Genomic DNA, 20,422 nt, shown 5'->3' on the forward strand with positions numbered 1-20,422 from the left:
AAGAATCATATTTTCCACGCTTGCACTAAGCATGTTGAAATAGACTATCACTACATTTAGGAAAAAGTTTTGGCACATGAACTTTCTTTGCATTTTGTTTGTTCACAAGATCAAGTGGCTGACATTTGTACCAAAGCTCTGTCCAAGTCCAGATTTCTATTTCTCAGGGCTAAACTTGCTCTTCGTTATCTTCAGATCAGTTTGAATGGGGATATTGAGGGTACAAACGTAAATGCAGATGTAAAATATCTTACTTAGATATTTGACAGTTAGTTAGAATATAGTGGTGCTATTGTTATTGGTGGTGATACTTGTATATATACATGTTGTAAGATTATTTTCTAATCAATGAAAATATTATTTCTCATTAGTTATTACATGTGGGCATGTTAGATGCAGACTTAATAAATAGTAAACCGTGCTTAGAAATTGTAAGTAATTTATATAATTATGTCCATTTAGTTTGTAGTTGTATTTTCACAATGAGAAGTAAGCATCAATGAGAGTCTTGTTTGACATAATGTAAAAAGAGAAGAGCTCTTGTGGAGAACTAACGATTGTGCCTATCTTGGCTTAGAGTTGGGTACTGTGGAGTTATAAATTAACCACATTCAATATGAGAAGGTGACACACCCGACCCCGATATCCTCTAAATACCAAGGTAGGCACGTGTTGGCCGACACCCGAGGATGACGAAGCCATACTAACATGCAAGAGAGCAATGAAGAAAGAACGAACATAAATAAAACTCGTAAATTTAACTATAATGAATATGCAATTGTGGAACATGTTCAGAGCATACAACTAATCCAGAACACTGTAGAACTAATATTATAAAAATATACGAACAAAGGAATGGGTCCTACACCTAGAGGACTCGAAGATACCGATGCGGGAGTGCCTTGACGCTGTGATTGTAGGCCTCGATTCTAAGTCCTGAGGGGGCGTAAAACAAAACATGAGTGAACCAAGTATATATATAAGTAATGCTAAAACAATTATTTATCAACGTACTAACCCCTAGCTTTAGAAAACTCATATAACATAAGTAGTAATAGGTTTTCCGAAAACCCTACCATGCCATAAAACCTTCATAAAACATATATCATATGTAGCATGCTTAGTAGTGGTATCACAATCGCCATAAGGCGCTACATCACCCGCTCGAAGGTCATATAAGTATCATTCGCCTGTAGGCACGCACTATAAATAACCACTAAGTAAGCACATAAAATCATGAACATAATCTTTCCAAAATATATCTCATCGAAGCTTAATAGCTCAAATATCATATCAATAAATCCATGTTCATAAATATCCCAATAAACATAAATTCAATAAAGCATGATATTTCATAAAGCGTAAAATCCGATTTACTCATAAACGTTCATAAAACGTAGTCATAAAATCATGTTTTTCATGTATGCATTTCTAGTAATAAAATCATGCATTTTGGAAGGGGTCCACTCACAGATACTCCGTTGTCGAAGAGTAATGCAATCTAAAGAAGACGGAAACGCCACTAACAAATGTAACTAAGCACATAAAGGGACCAATTAATAAAACTCTACTAAAATGATTGAATTTGAGAAAACGGAGCGCATATTTGGAATCAGGGCATCGAATTACCCTAAGAGAGGTCCCAAGCAAATTTCGAAAAAGTCAACACAGGAATATTCCATCCGGGTTGGGTCGGATCCAGTTCGAATTTGGGTGGGTCGGGTCAAAATTGGGTTTGGGCCAGGTAGTTGGGTTAGGCTGGCTACATATTGGGTTATGGATTTGTGGGTTGGGTCGACCCGGTTTCAGGCCGGTTTCCACGAAGAAGAAAGCCGGAGCTTTCCAAGCTCTGTTCAACCCCAAATCTTAACTAAAACTAGTCATACAATATACCAAATTAAAGCCTAAGGAACAATGAAGAATATTATACCTATTTCGTGGCTAGAGTTAGCCGAAAAACAGCCTGTAAGTTTCAGGTTCTCACCAGAATTTAGGGCAGATTGCGGGAAAGACTATTCAAAGGGTGTTTAGAACCTTACCCTCGTGTGGGAAGTCGAGAAACTCGTCAGAGACGATAATGAAAAGTAGGGTAGCCGTTGTCGAAGCATCGGGACTCCACGGTCGTGGCCTGGGTTCAAGGTCATGTCTGGGAAGGTCATAAGGTGGTGGTCGTTGTTGTTGTATGTGTGTATGCATATGTGTGTGGTGCTCGGGGGAGGAGAGGGTGCAAAAAGGGAGCTGAGAGAAAAGAAAAGAGAGAGATGAGGGAAGTCACAGGGAGTGGGAAAGGGGAAGAGGGAGTGGGCCGGGCGACAAAGCCAAAAGGATGGGCCCCATTGGCACACCAAATAAGACCAAAAAGCAACCATGATAAAATATCTCCCAACCAAATTGAAATTACAAAATTGCCCTCGACATTTCGTAAAAAAATCCAGGACGGGTCGTTACATAAGGACATGTGGAAAATATGCTCAATACAACGATTTTACTTTTGACATCGTGAGTAGACCAAATAATTACCCTAAGTGAATAAGACGTAGTCTACCATAAGATAATGAGATTTTATGCCACTAATAAACCATGGGCTCTCCGGACCACCTGTTATGTTATTGGGCCATACCCAACCTAGTGGCGGCAAGGCACCGACTTTTTGGAGTCTTTCCTAAGATGTTTGGCGTTTTTGCTCTCTTACTAACAGAGGCCTTCAAGACTACTAGCTGGCAGGTCTGCGGCGAATGACTTGCATGATCAAGGATTGCCTAGTATGCTCTGCAGCCTCCCCTCCTAGGAGTAAACGTCACTTACTAAAAACTCTCTCAAGTTCTTTTTTTCTCTCTACTTCTTTTCTAACTTAGGCATCAGAGACCTTTTTTAGCGGACTTTCCCAAACCCTGAACGAAATTCGCATACACATATACACACCTTTTATTTGTAGGCCAAGAAGAATACACAGCCCCCTAATTGAGTTTTCAGGCATAGTAGCCATTGATAATTAATATTTTGACCCAAATTTAAACAACCCATAATTAGTTATTAAGATCATAAACTATATTGGCCCAAATTTACCGAAAAGAGATGCTACTGGCACTCAAAAAAAATCATTGTGCACTTCAATTTTTTATATTTAAAAACAAACACACTTACAAAGGGGTGCAAAATAACTTTCATTTTGATCTGAATTAAAAAAAAAATTTACACATATGGAGATGCAGGGGATCGAACCCTGTACCTCCCGCATGCAAAGCGGGCGCTCTACCATTTGAGCTACATCCCCTTTCGGCAGAAGCATACCGGAAATTATACTTTGTGGTGAATCAATCAAATCTCAGAGCCAGACCTATATCCTTAGGACCCAAACACCCAAAAGGACAGACAAGTCCGCTGGGATCTTTTAGCTGACGTTGCGGTATACCTTTAACAGTGAATTCGTTTGGCCAAGCCAACCGACGCTTGTAAATATCCTATATGTGGACCAGTTGTATTATGGAAGCTTTGGTCTCGTATACCGGATGCAGAAATTAATAATGCTACTCAGTAAAACAGTCAAATGATATTTCTTTTCATTAGTAAGTTTGAGATTTTAGATTCAATTTTTACCACATGCGAATTTGAATTATATTACTGTTAGCCGATTATGAGGTTAAATTCACCATTTCCCTTAATGTAGATAAGATTATTTGTTTAAAAACCCAAAAAAAAAAAAAAAAAAAAAAAAAAAAAAAAAAAAAAAAAAAACAAGCACAAATTTGAATGTCCTACTTTTGAAAGAAAAACAAAACTAGCAGCAATTCATGCAAGATCACAAGTCATAAGTAATTCAGGACAAGATTAGTTTGTTTGTTTGATAGTCATCAATCATGAACTATAGTTCATAATTAATTCAGGACAAGATTAGTCACTATGTTTGACAGTCATCAGTCATAAATTATATTATTATGGGTCCTATCTTTTTGGGTCCAAATTATGTGTCCTATCAATTGATCAACTTCAACCTTGCTCAATTCAAAATTGCGAAGTTGAAATGTGGAAACTATATTCTTTTTTCTTTTTTTTTTTCGAAAAATGTAAATGTGGGTTTTATCCCAAGAGAGGAGATGTATAAGGGATGCACTATGGATAAGAAGTAGAGGCTTCAAGAAAATCTGTGTGGAGGGAGTCTCTAAGCTTGTGATAGATTCAATCTTAGGGTCTTGCAGTGTTCCTTGACATTTAAATTAAGTTTATAATTGAAGATATCAAAGACTTAGCCGCCTCTTTTGATTCCGTTTTCTGGGAGCAAGTTTATAGAGAAGCACACTTCATGGTAGATGCTATTACTAGTGCTGGCTTTCAATTTAACAACCTTCATGTTTCGGATAGAACGTTACCAAATGTTGTTTATAAAACTTATTTCTTTGATTTTATAAGGACTGGTTGTGACCGAGGTCACTCTATTTAATTTTTTTTTTAATTTTTTTTTAAATTCTTAGATTTTATGTCAATAATATTTTACATCTCGTCCATTAAAGAATTTTCTGGTGCAAAAATGTAAAATGTTTATTATGAAGCATTTTACATCTCTCATTAAAGATGCTCTTAGATGAGTTGAGTTGACCAGGTAACTTTTCAACGCAACCTAATAACACCGTCATGTAGTGTTACGTATTAATTATAATTATTTTGAGTACAAAGACATATTTTACATTAAGCGGATGGGGAGTTAGGCTAAACCACACAGTGGACAACCTAATTTGGTATCGAATTCGCCATCTACAAGATTCAAACGAATCAAACCAAAGACCTCTCACTTATAAGTAAAGAGGAATACCACCAGATCGTAGTGTTGAATGGCTAATTATAATTATTATACCATGTGTATATGTATTAATATGATAACAATGAGAAATGGTCAGGAGACACTCTCTGAAGGTGGCAGAGAGTCTCATTTTTTTTAGAGAAATGCTAAGGCGATTGTCTCAAAAGTGAGACTTTCTATGGACTCTCTGTCACCTCATGTTTTTTTGCACAATATTTTATAATGTTGACATGAAAATTAACATTAAACTGTAAGATGACAGAGAATTCATAAAAATTCTTACTTTAAAAAAGCCCCTTAACATTTCTCTTTCTCTTATAACATGTCTATTTATTAATGTCAACACGTATTTATCAAACTCTATACACCCTGTTTTCGCCAAAATTGCGCTTATGCGACTTTTTTCGCCCTAAATACTATTGCACTTCCTCTCCATTTTTTTCTTTCTCAAATCATCATATCTTATACGCTATGAGAATGATATTGAAAAAAAAATGTTGTTATTGTCACATACCGTTAAAATTTATTAATTAGGGATTAATCAATGTAAAGTTGAATGAAAGTGAACGTAGGTGCCAAATTGTAACACAGTTTGAAGTTTGTGTGGTTAATTTTAATTTTTTTTTAAATTTATATAGTAATTATTACACAACATCAAAACAAAATTCCGCTGTTATATTGCCAATTTCCCATTGAATTATACATGAATTAGTTTTGTTTGTTGGATACTCTTCATCACATGTCAGATAAATTGAGTTTTTTTTTTTTTTTTTGGTTTATGATAAAAGAATACAACTGGTGACAAGTTACGGTTAACAGACTTACCAACTCCGAAAATATTAATTAGTTTCGTTTTTTTTTTTTTTTTTTTTTTTTTTTTGTCATTGACTCATTGGTCGGTTAAAATTAAGATCCCCACAACCCCACTCTCCTTAGCACAACTCCCCATCCCACTCAGATATATACATATATTTATTTATTTATATATGCCGACCTCCCATCTTCTCTATCTCTCTGTCTCCCCAGTGCCCACTCACGGTAAAAAAGCCAAAGCAAAAGGCAAACACACAAGTGCATGCTTACAAGCAAGGCACAGCGAAACGTGTTCACTCTTCAATCTCCATCACCGTTAAGAAACTAACAGAGAGAGACACTATTTTTTCGTTTTTAAGCTTAAGTTTACTCTATTTGTAGAAGTAGTAGTTGAGAGAGAGAGGCATGGAGATGGAGGGCATTGGAGGACTGAGGCATCTGTTTATGACAGTGTTTTTACATGGGTTTGCAAGCTTCATGGTGATTCCAGCCATAACTGATATCACCATGCTGGCTCTTTGCCCTGGTCAAGATGAGTGCTCCCTTGCCATTTACCTCTCTGGTTTTCAACAAGCGGTATGTACATGCATATATATATAACCATATAAATATATATATGTTAATTAATTTGTCGCTGCCTTATGGTTTCCTTTTCATGTATAATATATGTTAGCTTCTTCACACACATGAATCATGCATGTATCTTAATTTCTACTTCCATGTCCCTTAATTCCCTTTTTCATTTGATTAATTCCACAGATGATATCGAAGAGGAGCCATATAAAGTTTTGATTTTGATTTAGTTGTATTTATCAATATACTTGAAATTTTTCTATGCTCTTTCTCTCATGCATACATATCATGATATTTGGTTTAATCCGCCGATGATATCATAAAATTTCTTAGTTAATTTTATAGGTATGTTGCAAATTCATTTTATAATAATTATTCACTAAAAAAATAAGTGGAATCAGTTCCAGCAAGCACACTTAAGAATTTATATATTAAATAGTTAAAGTAATTACTAAGTACATTAAGAAGAAGAAAAAGAAAAAGAAAAAGGAAAAAAAAAGCTCATACAAAGAGAACATCAACTTTTTGGTAGGGTTCAATGGATTCTAACTAGCTAGGAGTTTTCAACTTTACCTTGTTTAGGAAAAGAGTATATCAATTAAGTTACCCTTATTACTTTCACCTCCATTTTTACTATTTCAATAAAATAATTTTGTTGTTTTTATAGCGAGATTTTTATCTCAATTGATAAGTAAATCAGATGCGTGCACCATTTGAGCTAGAGTTTTATGCGTGGGTCTAACTGGATATAAGTAGCTAGATTTTTATCTCAACTGCTCTAAACGTGTGTACGTGAACTGAAGCTTGCAAACCCTAAATAGATCTTCCCAACTAAACTTCATACCCACCGAACTGGCTATCCATGTCCATACGTTTCAGTATATTGTCGTTCGTACATTTAACCATTTGAGCGCATTAATTACTTTTAAGTATTACATGCAATTTAACTAGATACAAAACAAAAGAAGCGGCATCCGCACTTAATGTCCTAGCAACCAAACAAATCTCTGTCGCAATCCTAATGATGCTGCAATTTTAATTTTTAAGAGTGCTACTTAGGACGTATGTGTATTTATATAATTTACTTTTTTATATTTGAGTTCAATTGCAGTTTCATATTATATTTTTAAACATTTCAATCCAATACGTTAGTTATTATTTCACTTTAATTTCATGCAACATTTATAAAATTTGTTAAGTGATAACGTAATAACCATACATTTCACATTTGTACGACGCGACTACCAACTTGTACCACATGACCAAATCATTATGAAAAAAATATTTAATTACTAATAATTATTTAAATTCATTTAACAAAAGAGTGGGAGTTAAAGATATTGTATAAAATTACAACTAAAATAGAAGTTTAAGTATAAACTTGTAATATTTTAAAAATATTGTATGAGATTATGCACGGATCTGAAGGAATAATTTACTCACTTTATATGTATGGTCTTTTAAGGTCGGTATCATCTTGAATTGAGGAGTGAAGCGACGTATGTGTCTTAAATGTCCATGGTCATGCAAAGGTGGGCCTCCATCTTGAACTGAGGAGTAAAGCAATGGTAACGATTATAGATCACAACAATGCGTGGGAGTCATGTCCTCTTTAGTCGTTTAGTAGTACACTAGTTTATATGATTTTGATTCTCATATAAAGAAATTAAGTTGTATGAGTTTAATTTTTGCCACAATGTTTTTGTCATGTTGTGCGTTTTTAATAGTTGTGAGAGTCATATTACGTAGAAATTAAATTACTAAGTTATAAAATTAAACAACGTAACTCATTTTTATGAGATTCAAATTTTTCGATCTACTATGCGAGTTTAATTCTAATTTATATAAATCCAACTTAAAATTTAGTATGTAGAAATCCAACTCAAATTTCTTAACTCACTGTAAAAGACCTTACTCGTTTTTGGCAAACAAGGTTATTGTTAATCGAACTGTCGATTACAAGATTCAGTGCAACATTTAGACAAAAGTGAACTTAATTAATAGTTCAAATACACAGTATTACAACACAAACGTGTGTCGTGCATATTTATAGTCTCTAAGATTAATTATACATTAGTATTATATATGTGAGGAGATTTGGTGATAAACTAATGCGCATAAGCGTGTGTGTTGGATGCAGATGATAGGTTTGGGAACGGTGGTGATGACTCCACTAATTGGGAATTTGTCGGATGTGTATGGGAGGAAGTCTCTTCTCACGATCCCAATGACCCTCTCCATTGTCCCACTAGGTTGGTATTCCACTAATTACTAATTAGTAATTGCATGTGTGTGGTTTCTCTGATTTTCTTCCTTTTTCTTTTGCTTGATGATAGCTATGTTTCTTTAGGGCAAGCCTTTTTCTGCATGCGCCCACCACTTTTCCATTTCACTTTCGTACTTTAATCGTGGTACCAATATTATTAGACCCAAGAATGTTAATTGTGGTATCAATATTATTATTGGACCCAAAAATGTTAATTGTGATACTAATATTATTATTGGACCCAAAAATGTTAATCGTGGTACCAATATTATTGGACCCAAGAATGTTCCACCTTTTCACTATATTAATAATTCCTACTCAGTTTGAATATATTGTTAAGCACAAAATTTATGTTTTAATGGTTGATATTAACAAATGAATACAAACATGCGACACAAGTTACGACTTTAATGAACTGATAATAGGATGTGATTTTTAAAATTGTATTAAAATAGTTTTTGACATTTTCGAGAAGGATGATGATATTCACACGTTTTTTTTTTTTTTTACCTTACATAAGTTCTTCTCAGTTTTTCGTCATCAAATTGAATGAATTGAAAAAAATCAAATGATAAAAATTAAAAAAAAAAAATGTGTGAAAAAAAAGTACATAAATAACCATTTCAATATATTAGATAAGAAACTCGTACACATTTGTTTTGACTAGACTTTTTTCTTTCTTGTGGGGTGTAGGTACACTGGTCAAACTTCAATCCCTCAATTTTTCACTGTTTCGAATTGTGTTCTTCTTGTCCACTTTTGGTGGGCAGCGATGCTCTCTGACTTTTTAATTTCTTGTCTCCAAGTATTAATGTAGATGAGAAGATAGCACTGATAATATGCCCTTTCTTTGTCTTCTTTTTTGGTAGCGATATTGGCGTATAGCAGGAAGACAAGCTTCTTTTATGCCTACTATGTGCTGAGGACAGTAACTGCCTTGGTAGGTGAAGGCAGCATCAACTGCCTCACCCTTGCTTATGTGGTATGTATAAATATGCAGTCCCTAAAACCACTTGTATTGTACTATTCAAGTAATTGATAACTTGAGTGTAATGTTGGTCTTAATTAATTGAGCAACTTCATATTTGAGAATCTAGCGCTTATTTAATATGATATCAATAGTTCTAGTTTTACGTGCAGTGATCAAATTATACTTAAATGAAGAGTGTTAGCTTCATATATATTGTTATCTTATTCTTTAACGTGTTAAGTTTTTCCAGAGTCAGTTAGTTGCCTAAAACAAACTATTGCATGATTAAACAAGTTAACTATATATGATGTATGATTAAACAAGTTATTTGTTTTTCATTAGTTATGAGTCATGGCATACTTTGAGGAGGGGCATTAATTTGATCTCTCATTGCTAAAATGACGTATATAATTGCTGCATTAATTCCAGGCCGACAATGTTTCAGAGAGAGAACGAATATCTGCATTTGGAATTCTTGCTGGATTTACCTCAGCAGCATTTGTATGTGGAACCTTAGCAGCTCGTTTCCTCTCCACTGCTTCAACATTTCAGGTGTTCATTCCCAACCTGCACCAATAAGTCCTACTATACCTATTAATCTTCGTGATAATTCAAATAATTCAAATTCTTGTTTATATATGACTTAGGTTGCTGCCTTTGCATCAATGCTTTCAACTATCTACATGAGAATTTTTCTCAAGGAGAGCTTGCCAGGTGATGATAGTACTTTGAGGCAGCCTATTTTGAAAGGAGGAGTACCAGAAGTTGTTGATGAAAGCGATGTCTACTCGCCGAAAACGATACAAGTATTTAAGAAAACTCCATCTCCAGGAGATTTGATTTCCCTACTGAGGAGTAGGTAAGAGTTTTGTAAAATTTGTGTCAAATATCATCACATGTAGTAAAATCCCGTATCTTACTAAGATAACTTGTAAAACCCTGTGTGTTGCAGTAAGATTCTGTCACAAGCAGCAGTTGTTTCCTTCTTTCAGAGCCTGGCAGAGGGTGGCATGCAAGCTTCATTAATGGTACAATTTTTATTGACCCTAGTTTCCAACTTCATAGTCTTTTTAGTTGCTCGAAACCCGAATTTTAACCTCAGTTTTTACCGTGCAGTATTTCTTAAAGGCGCGTTTCCACTTCAACAAGAATCAGTTTGCTGATCTAATGCTGATTGTTGGGATATCAGGGACCATATCACAGGCTAGCAATACCCAACCTTCTGCTGCTACATTTTACACACACACACACATATACGTACATACATTTATAATTATATATATACACACACACACACATATATATTTATATACCTCTTATAAATAGATTCCTTAATTTTCTGTTTGTGACTTCTGCAGCTGCTTTTCATGCCAATGTTGGCAACTGCTATTGGAGAGGAAAAGTTGCTTGCAATTGGGCTCATAATGGGCAGTATGAATGTATGTGCCTTTGCTTCAACTCTTCCTTATGATCCTCTAATTGAATGTGTCACTGTCAAATGTTAACTCATGATTTTGAGATCGTAACATAGGATTTTATTAAGGTTAGTTGTCCATGCATGAGCGTGTGACTTATGAGCATAGGTCGAATGTGGTCCAATAGTGATCTATGGTTAGAAATTACCCATGTGCACATGTGATTTATGACCAAATGTCGATTCCATAGTGACCTACAGTCATAAATCACACATGCGCACGTGAACTACAGATGGCCTATAGCATAGCTCTCACTATATATTGATTCAAAACCTATGGCATAGCTCTCACTGTATATCGAATCATTGATTCAAAAACATTTCTGACTCTTAGATCTGGCCTTGTGCAGATGTTTCTTAACAGCATTTCATGGGCAGTTTGGGTAAATCTTCCATTGCTGAACTTGAAAACTTCCTTCAGTACATGTTTCTTCACATATTTACGTTTCTTTTGTTTTATAAAGTCGTTGAAAGAGATGTTCAAATGTTGCAGGTTCCTTATGCTGCGACTCTGTTTTCTGTTTTTGGATTTTTAGTGCAGCCAAGTGTATGTTTTTGCTTTAATCTTGGTAAAAATTATTTTTCTCTATCTTAGTCGAAGAACTATGACGGACTGACGGTGAAAATTTTCCGACTCACAGATACGCAGCATCGCATCAAAACAAGTTGGACCCAATGATCAGGTAATTTACCAAGGACTTTAGTAGACTTAGGGCATGTAAGAAGCACTTTCCTCGTAAGCTCATTACGTAGGAATTTTTATTAAAAACCGAAGTGCTTTCTGAAAAAGCACTTGGAAATGCTTCTACAAAACATTGCAATTTTTTTTCTATTTTTATCAAATATTTCCGAGGCGCTCATGTTCATACATGTTTTAATCGACTAATTTAAAAAGCAAAATTCATGTTCAGGGAAAGGCTCAAGGATGCATTTCAGGCATAAGCTCCTTTGCCAACATTGTTTCTCCATTAATTTTCAGTCCTCTAACAGGTATTCGTGGAATTTATCATTTATTATTTTTTACTTGTGATTTTTGGGTAGATAAATCCTGTAAATCCAAAATTTGACCAATTTGTCCTATTAAATATACATATATATATCCAGCTTTATTCCTGTCTGAAGAAGCACCATTTTATTTCCCTGGCTTCAGTATTCTGTGCATTGGCCTTGCAACGGTAAGAATAATTCCCATGCATTTTCTTGACAAGTAGAAATTTTCATTTCATATTTTTATTTAATTAATTAATTTATTTGTGCAGATGATTGCCTTCGTTCAGAGCCTAATGATAAGGGCTTCTCCTCACAAAACCAGCAACACCATCTGCGTGGAATCTCCCTAGTCAGAATTCAAATTATACAGAATTCTAACTTACAGCAATACCTTTTCTTCCCAGAAAAAATAAATAAATAAAGTTTCATCTTATGGAGCCCTTTAATCCACACCAGAATCCTAAGAACAAGATAAAGCTTATGCCTGCCAGAATCTCAAAGCTAACTGGTGGCCGGAACCCGCAGCGTCCGCCTTGACAGGGCGTAGTTAAAATCAGCCAGGTTGCACGGTAAATGAGATGACGCAAACATATATATAGGTAAATTCAGTAAAAATCAGTTTGTACCCTGGTGTTCTTCTATATTTCTTTCTTTTGTGTATTGGTATTTATAACGTTACAAGATTATTATATACAAAATTCCAATTGCCCATTTTCTGCATGTCTGTATTATATCATGCAACAAAAGTTTTGATCAGATAAATTTTCCACGAATGTAAATTCAGGAAATGATCTCTGTGCAAGATAAAACAGGAGCATAGAGCATTACATAACCAATCTTACAGGTGAAACTATAGTTATCCGCCACCAGAAAACTCGCCCTAAACTGATTTCCGAAAGCAAGTATACGAACAAAGAAAATTTCTAGCTGGCAAAACTCTTTTGACAGTATATAATATATTCACCTCCATAGAACGAATTTCTATCAACTGTGGATGGAACTCTGTGCGGGAAAGGATTCGGTGATTGTGGCCTTTGTGCGGAGGCCCGGAGAGCGGTGATTCAACTCCCAGATGCAGGAAAATGAAGTGGGTTTGGGTGTTGAGGTTGCGCGAAGGATTGACCGGGCAACCATTGAGTGCATCATCTTGCGAAGTTGGTCAAGATGGTGATGGAAAAAGAGCAAGGTAAGGAGAGGAGGAGAAAAGCCTGCTCAGTTAAAGAGGATGGAAGATCTCAACCAAGAAAAAGTTTGTCCATTCGAAGAAGTAGATGTCGGAATGAAATCATTCAGATAAAAGGCAAAGAAACAATGCAATAAAAATAGAAAATAACTGAACACTAAACACCTTAAGTTCAAGACAGCACCCACAAGGGATTGCTCACGTTTAAATATATAGCGCAACAATTTGCAGCAGACAATCACACAACAGTATACTAAAAGGGATAAATTATTCCACAGTTTAAGAAGTCATTGAAAATTCAGGCATTGCATTCAGAATCAGATTTGCACATTGTTCGACAATACTATACATAAGCTCCAAATAAGAGTCATCTTAATAAGCGTTTCTGCCGTTCAAACATCTCTTACTAAGCCGTAAATAATCTAGAGAATACAATGCTGAAATTTAGAAATGTGACATCAAGGATAAACCTAGACAGTGACATATACATGTGAAGACTAAGCAATGGTTCCAACATAATATCGCAGAATATACATACTCCTGAAGCAGTCAATCCACCTCATTGGATGGGAAATATGTCATCATTACCATCATCATCATCCATCTCCAGATACTTGAAGTTAACAGATTCCCATCCGTTACCTTTGTAATTAAAACCTGGACTCACATAGCACTTCATCTCATGAAACAGGTTCAAATTATCCACGAGCTTATGAAATGCATTGCATCCACAACACTGCAGAACCAGGAGAAAACAAAACATAACAGTTAGGTTCTTATTAACCATATCTTTTCCTTCAGCCCAGTACACTCGTAATACTTGATTAAACGCTCAATTCAACCGCAATATAATTTATTATCGAAAACTCTTGAATTACTTGTCCAAAGTCACCACCAAAAGATGCTCAGTAACGTATCATGTAGGTTTACCCCAAATTTGATACTCACTTCTCCCCCAATTGCATTGTTTAATGTTCTTAACCAAATCAATTTTTTCACCTTTACCTACCTAACTTTTCCCCATTTGAAATCATATCGAATACACAAAATAAGGACTTAGAAAACAGTCCGTCAATACGTATCCCCATGATTAAAGCCTAATTTACTACCTGCACAAAGACGGTGCCGTCAGTGTAAGCATGGGGGTTAATTGCCCGCGTTGTCCTCTGCCCACAAATGTTACAAGTAAAAGCCACAAGCATCCTCCGGCGAGGCGATTTTGTAAAGAGAGACCAGGGAAAAGTGGAGACATTCTCTGTGCTTGACTCTGTCTGAACCCCAGCAGGGGCAGGAGGGCCTTCCATTCCAGAACCTGTAGTCCACCCTCTTCCTGTTGCCGCACCCATTACCAGTCCCATTGCCGCATCCTAACATCATGTTTTCGGCAAATCAATTTTCATTCAACACAAAATAAACAATCAATGCTTATACACAACAAAATAATCATCACCTCAATCACTTAGACAAGTTAGTTAATTATTAAATGCATAATTTTATGACAAAACACATAGATTTCGCATGAATATTTTGGTTTCTGATCTTTCCCTGATCTCCTCCACCAATTTATCCAAACAAAATAAATGTTTCAAAAATAAAAGCTTGTGCAATTGGGAGAGAGAGTACCTTGGAGAGTGGTGAGAGGGAGAGATGGCGATTGCTGAGAATCGGAAGGCGATTGATTTCTTTGGAATCCGATTTCGGATTGGACTCGTTCTCGTTTCCTGAAACCGAAAATCTCCATTCCGATGAGATAAAACAACAAATTCCCGAGTCTGGTTGCCGGAAATTCCAAGGAAACTCGGAATCTCAAACCACTCTCATAAAATTTCGATATTTCATTGATTAATTGGCAACCAAACGAAGTATAAGAGGGAAATGGAAGGAAGATTTTACCTTTGGAGGCGAGCGGGAGCTGAAAGGGCCGTGAAGGGAGGGACTTTCGGGGGAAGAAAACGGAGAAGGAAGAAGCGGACGACGTGATTGTAGGAGAAGCCGAGCTGATTAAGGCTTCCATGGGAATCTGCAGAAAGCAGCTGATTCCAGAATCTCAGACGAAGACGATGAAGATCGATGGCGACTCAGTGAGTCGAGTCGGAGGGTTGATAAAAGTCGTCGTTGAAAAAAAATATCGCGGGAGTTACGTGGACGTGAGGATTTAGCGTACATTGTCAGGTTCTGTGTTAGGATTGGAGGCCCAACCGGCTCATTTTGCCATATTTAGAGCAGTTCCACCGTGGGCAATAGCTCGGTGGACTGGCTCTCAAACAGGGCTAGAAAGCCCGAGCAACTTGGTCCAGCGTGTGCTGGTGATGGAGCCCGAACAGACCCGAGGGAAAGGCCCGGCAGGAGTTGCCAGCCCAAGAGCCCGAAAGGCATGTGACATAAGGATGACGTCTAGGCGACATCAGCCATCATCTCCTCTGCATTTCTCGAACTCTTTCGGATACTATTCGATTCGAGGAGGGAGAGAAAGAGAGTCAAACCTCGTCCTTCAACATGTGGAGGAGGGTCGTCTTGCCGGCATTGTTGAGGCCCAGAAACAGAATCTTGGCCTCCTTCTGCCACAACCCGAGGGAGCCGAGGACGCTGTAGAACCAGTCGAACAGAAACATGGCCGCAGCAGTGGCTGATTCTTCTCCGGGAACAAATTGATCGGTGGGGTTATGAGGGAAGTAGGAAAAAACCCAGGAATCGGAGTGGGAAAGGTCGAATCGGAGGGGGGTTTTGATTTGTTGTCATCCTCTTTCTCTCCCTCTGCATTTATGGGGAAACAAAAACTGACCAAAGTAAATAATATAATATTAATTATAAATAATAAAAATATATATATTTTATTACCTATTGTCAAGGCTATTTAGTGTAGGGGTGAAGATGCAAAAAGCAGTTACTGTTCATTAAGGGCAGTTACTGTTCACTGGGCAGATCAAACTCATTTAAGCATTTGAGCTACAAGCGTTTTATTCATTTTTTATCTATTGATACAAATGATATTATAGAAGGGGATGTCAAACACATGACCTAGATCTAAAGGAAATTTCTTTCATCGCTCTTTCTTTTTCGGTTACACTCAATAAGAGCGGCCGTCACTAAATTTTTTTCATTTCTTTGGTTTCTTAATGATAAGTCTTTAAATGTGATAGGGGTGTCCAAAGAACTTATTGATATAATTCATCTGCTAAAATCTTTAGAGCTTGTTTGATGCTTAGGATTGAAATAAATTGGACAAACTCATAAAATTTAAGATATTGTTAAAGTACAAGTGAAAGGTTTTTCATTATGCGGGGGTTAAAACAGGATAGATATGAATAGAACATATCTCTTCTAATCTTACCATTGTGAAGAGAATTGAAATCGATAAGTTTTCCTCAATGAATAATCCATTTTCCACCTTCACAATTTTTTCATTTCTTCCTACAACGCGAATTATTCATCCCATTGGAATCCTGGACTCCATACTAGACCTTAGTGTTGTTCACTCAAGTTGGAAAAAGAAAATGATATCCACTTTTAAACTCTTTAAAGTGAGACACAAAAAGCGAGCTTAGTAACACTAGATTAATACAGAAAAAAAATACATAATCTCCAAATTCATGCATAAATCGAAAATATTAGAAAACCACAAATGAATAAGAAAACATGAAATATAAGATAACCAGTAACATGAAAATCCAAAAGAGAAAATTGATCCCCAATTATTTACAATTACTCCCAACAATTCCTAGGCGTCATTGCCATCATAACTCAACTAAATAAATCATCCAAGCTAGCGACGGCTCCTTCATCTCCTAAAGAATCGTCATTGTTGGGCTCAAATGTCAGTATTAGCTCTACAAGGTCCCGACCGGGAGATGAGTTCTCCCCGGTACGAACTAAGCATCCTGACTAGCATACAACATTATTCAACTTTATAGACCATCCAGCAAAGTCCAAGAACACCTGAACCACTAAGCGATATCGGGGGCTTGAAAGACATATCAACTCTAATTCCCACTTGTAAGTCAGCAATCAAGTGGATGATCCATCCCATTTGTACTTGCATACATCAAAAAGTCGAGTATATTCATCAGCACTTGGCACTGCAAACAAATTTGAAACAAAACAAGAAAAAAAAAAAAAAGCCAAACATTTGAAAAAAAAAGCACCAACAACGTCACCACCATGCATTAAGAAGTGGATGGGCTTATCATATAAGTTTGCTCATTGGCATCTGGAAAGACTCAACGAGCCATTACGTTTTGAAAATTTTCAGGTAACAAAAATGCTACAAAAGGATTAACAGATCATTACGATCTGTAGAGCCTCCTCCAATCAAGTCACTTGCTGAAAGGATCTCATCCTCTGTTATAGTTTACCAATTTTCGGCTTGCGCAAGAACACGTAACAAAAAAGAAAACATAAACCGTAAACCCTGCTAAATAGGGCCTTATATGTAAGGCCTAGGCCCTCTCAAATGGGGATCGGCAGAGCCCAGGCCTTACATGTTAGACCCTATTTAAGAGGGTTTGGGGTTTAGGCTTTTTTGAACTTCAGTTCTTGAAGTTAGTTTCTCTCGTCTTAAGACGTACAGAAATGAGTAAGCCCTGTAATTATCAACCTCGTTTTCCATTTTAAAGTACAATAGCAAATACACAGCTGACTGGCCGGTGAAAACTTCATAAAATTGCTACTATAACACAAATTTATGGCCAGATTACTCTGAGTAGTATCGAAGGTAACAAAACCCGAGACGCATTAGACTTTTCCATCTCTTGATGAGTACAAAAACCATTCTTGAACTCTCTGGATGCATTTCTGTATATCAACAACACCTTTAAGTTTGGCTCTCCCACGAGACCGCAGATCCTATCCAGAGGAGGGTAAAAGGAAAATACAGTTTGTCAGCTTCCACGGTTCTAGAGTAGATAACATATTTACCGTACTTCACCGGTAAGGACTTGGCAGAGGTTAAATTAACAATGTACCCGCTTCTCACCTGTTTCCGTCACCGATCTCAAAATTCTGTCAGTTACTCTGACTTGTACGCCAAATACGAAGAAACAGCAAGGTCTTGTTAAACATTACAGTAGCAACATGTATGCTTTCATATCCATCAGATTGACACCTGAAAAAGTGTTCATACTATTCATCGAAGCTCATTGCGTCTGCATAACCCGATTCATACACAGTTAGCCCACAGCTGTCTTTCCAGTCCGAGGTTCTGAATAACTGACTTCATGCAATCAGCTCAGGAAAATCCTTACAAATTGGAAGACTCAACTCGACTATAGGCTGCATGCTTTCTTACATTATTCTTTTCCATCATTAATCTCACATCTGCTGCATCATCCCATTGTCCAACATCAGCATACATATTGTATAACAGTACATATGGAGCTGAGCTTTCAGGTTCGAGTCTCATTAATGCTTCAGCTGCAACACGGGCCAACTCTACATTGTTATGCACTCTACAAGCACCTAATAATGCTCCCCATACAGCCTTGTCTGGTTCAAATGGCATGCTATTGATCAAATCCATAGCCTCCGCAAGCTGCCCATTCCGACCGATGTTGTCCACAAGGGAGGCATAGTGTTCAACACTTGGCTCAATGCCAAATTCACTAATCATGGATTTAAATTGACTCCGGCCTTCTTCAACTAATCCTGCATGAGCACATGCATTCAACACTGCGATAAATGTTATATAAGTAGGCTGCACCTTTAACCTCTTCATCAAACTGAAAAGTTCCAAAGCCTCTGCAGCAAAACCATGAGATGCATAGCCTCCAATCATTGCATTCCAAGAGATCACATCTTTCTGCAGTTTCATTTCATCAAAAATAGTCTGTGCCTCTTTTATCGCACCACATCGCGAATACATTGTTATAAGGGAGTTGTTTATTGGCACATCTGCAATAACCGTCTTTGTCACCAGCTGATGAATCTGCATGCCAAGATTTAGATCCACCAACCCAGTACTCACACTGAGAACTGAAGACAAAGTGTGTCTATCAGGTTTCTCTCCTTCAGGTTGCATCCGAGAAAAGAGATTGACTGCTCCTATAAAGTCCTTATTTTTCTCATACCCTGCTATCATGGAGTTCCAAGTGACCAGGTTCTTTTGGGGCATCTTCTCAAAATAATCACGAGCCAGTTCTAAAGAACCGACTTGGGCATAGCCTAAGATCAACGAATTCCAAGAGAGTGCATCAGGATTTGGCATTATACTAAAGAGGCTAGAGGCCTCTTTCATATCTGACACATGAACATAGCCACTGATCATGGTATTCCACGAAAAGGTGTCTCGTTCTACCATTTGGTCAAAAAGTTCCCTGGCAGAAACAACATTTCCAGTTTTCACATAGCACATAATCATTGAATTCCATGACACAACATTTCTCTCAAATTTCCCATTGCCCTCCTTTCCCTTCTTGTGTGAAAACGGGATTTGATCAAAAAGCTTCCGTGCCTCTTCAACCCGTCCTCTCTGACCATAACCTGCAATCAACGTATTATAAGCATGCACCAAATCTTCTCTTCCATCATCCTTATTCCCACACTCGATAATTATCCTCACAGCTTCATCCAGTTCGCCATTCTGAATAAGCCCCGAAACAAGCGCACTAAGAGAAGCCCCATCTCGTTCTGGCATTCTCTCAAAGAACTCAATCGCATGCACAACGCCACCATTCTGTAAAAACCCAGTAATCATTGCATTCCAAGAAACAACACTCTGCTCCGGCATTCTATTAAAAAGGTCAAACGCCTCAGCCATTCTCCCGTTCTTAGCATACCCACTAATAATTGTGTTCCAAGAAACGCAATCCCTTTCTGGCATTTCATCAAACAAAATCCTCCCCTCCTCAATGTACCTACTCCCGCGACAAGATATATACCCCGATATCATCAAATTCCAGGTTACAACGTCTCTCTCAGGCATTTCGTCGAACAGCTTGCGCGCCTTCGCCATCTCTCTGCGTTTTACGTACCCAGTAATCATTGAATTCCAAGTCACCACATTTCGTTGAGGCATTTGATCAAACACTTCCCTGGCTTGGGCTATGTGACCGGTTCGGATCAAATGGGAGATCCTTTTGTTCAATGCGAAGAAGTTTTTGCCGTCTCGGGTCTGAGTGGAACTTCTGGGTTTCGAAGTTGAGGCAAAACGAGAGGACCGTACGGACGCAGGATTGGATATGGGGATGGCGAGTGGACGAAGACGGAGACCTTGAGGCACAGTGATGAGTCGGAATACGACGCCGTTTGCATTGCCGAGAATCATTCTCCGAATGAGAGTCATTGAAGGACAGCGTCACTCGAAAGTTATAACTTAATTGCATGAAAGCATTTGGCGCGTGCAATTAAGAAAGCAAATTTTTTAA

General features: G+C 37.2%; 3 protein-coding genes and 1 non-coding gene across 5 annotated transcripts; 1 reads left to right on the forward strand and 3 right to left on the reverse strand.

Annotated features, from left to right (window-relative positions):
* Positions 1-3,201: 3,201 nt before the first annotated feature.
* Positions 3,202-3,274, reverse strand: TRNAA-UGC (transfer RNA alanine (anticodon UGC)). Its single transcript has one exon. It is a non-coding gene; the product is annotated as a tRNA-Ala (tRNA).
* Positions 3,275-5,802: 2,528 nt separating this feature from the next.
* Positions 5,803-13,211, forward strand: LOC137729109 (uncharacterized). 2 transcript variants are annotated; one of them, XM_068467940.1, is made up of 15 exons: positions 6,050-6,184; positions 7,647-7,749; positions 8,322-8,433; positions 9,317-9,429; positions 9,847-9,969; positions 10,065-10,276; positions 10,370-10,445; positions 10,534-10,620; positions 10,776-10,856; positions 11,242-11,274; positions 11,385-11,438; positions 11,533-11,574; positions 11,803-11,881; positions 11,996-12,066; positions 12,151-13,211. In XM_068467940.1, the coding sequence occupies exons 2-15, from the start codon at positions 7,747-7,749 to the stop codon at positions 12,229-12,231; spliced, it is 1,167 nt and encodes a 388-aa protein (XP_068324041.1). In that variant the 5' UTR covers positions 6,050-6,184; positions 7,647-7,746; the 3' UTR covers positions 12,232-13,211. The 2 variants fall into 2 exon arrangements, with proteins under 2 accessions (XP_068324040.1, XP_068324041.1); XM_068467939.1 differs by lacking the exon at positions 7,647-7,749 and having other exon boundaries at positions 5,803-6,184.
* Positions 13,212-13,351: 140 nt separating this feature from the next.
* Positions 13,352-15,194, reverse strand: LOC137729110 (uncharacterized). Its single transcript, XM_068467941.1, has 4 exons — positions 14,958-15,194; positions 14,688-14,785; positions 14,174-14,431; positions 13,352-13,800 (listed from the first exon to the last, which is right to left on the reverse strand). The coding sequence occupies exons 1-4, from the start codon at positions 15,076-15,078 to the stop codon at positions 13,624-13,626; spliced, it is 654 nt and encodes a 217-aa protein (XP_068324042.1). The 5' UTR covers positions 15,079-15,194; the 3' UTR covers positions 13,352-13,623.
* A 2,382-nt stretch (positions 15,195-17,576) lies between these two features.
* On the reverse strand, positions 17,577-20,422 carry LOC137730200 (pentatricopeptide repeat-containing protein At1g62260, mitochondrial). The gene has a single exon (XM_068469270.1). The coding sequence runs from the start codon at positions 20,338-20,340 to the stop codon at positions 18,301-18,303; it is 2,040 nt and encodes a 679-aa protein (XP_068325371.1). The 5' UTR covers positions 20,341-20,422; the 3' UTR covers positions 17,577-18,300.

This window comes from Pyrus communis, chromosome 3 (genome assembly GCF_963583255.1).
Source record: "Pyrus communis chromosome 3, drPyrComm1.1, whole genome shotgun sequence".
NCBI classification, from domain to species: Eukaryota; Viridiplantae; Streptophyta; class Magnoliopsida; order Rosales; family Rosaceae; genus Pyrus; species Pyrus communis.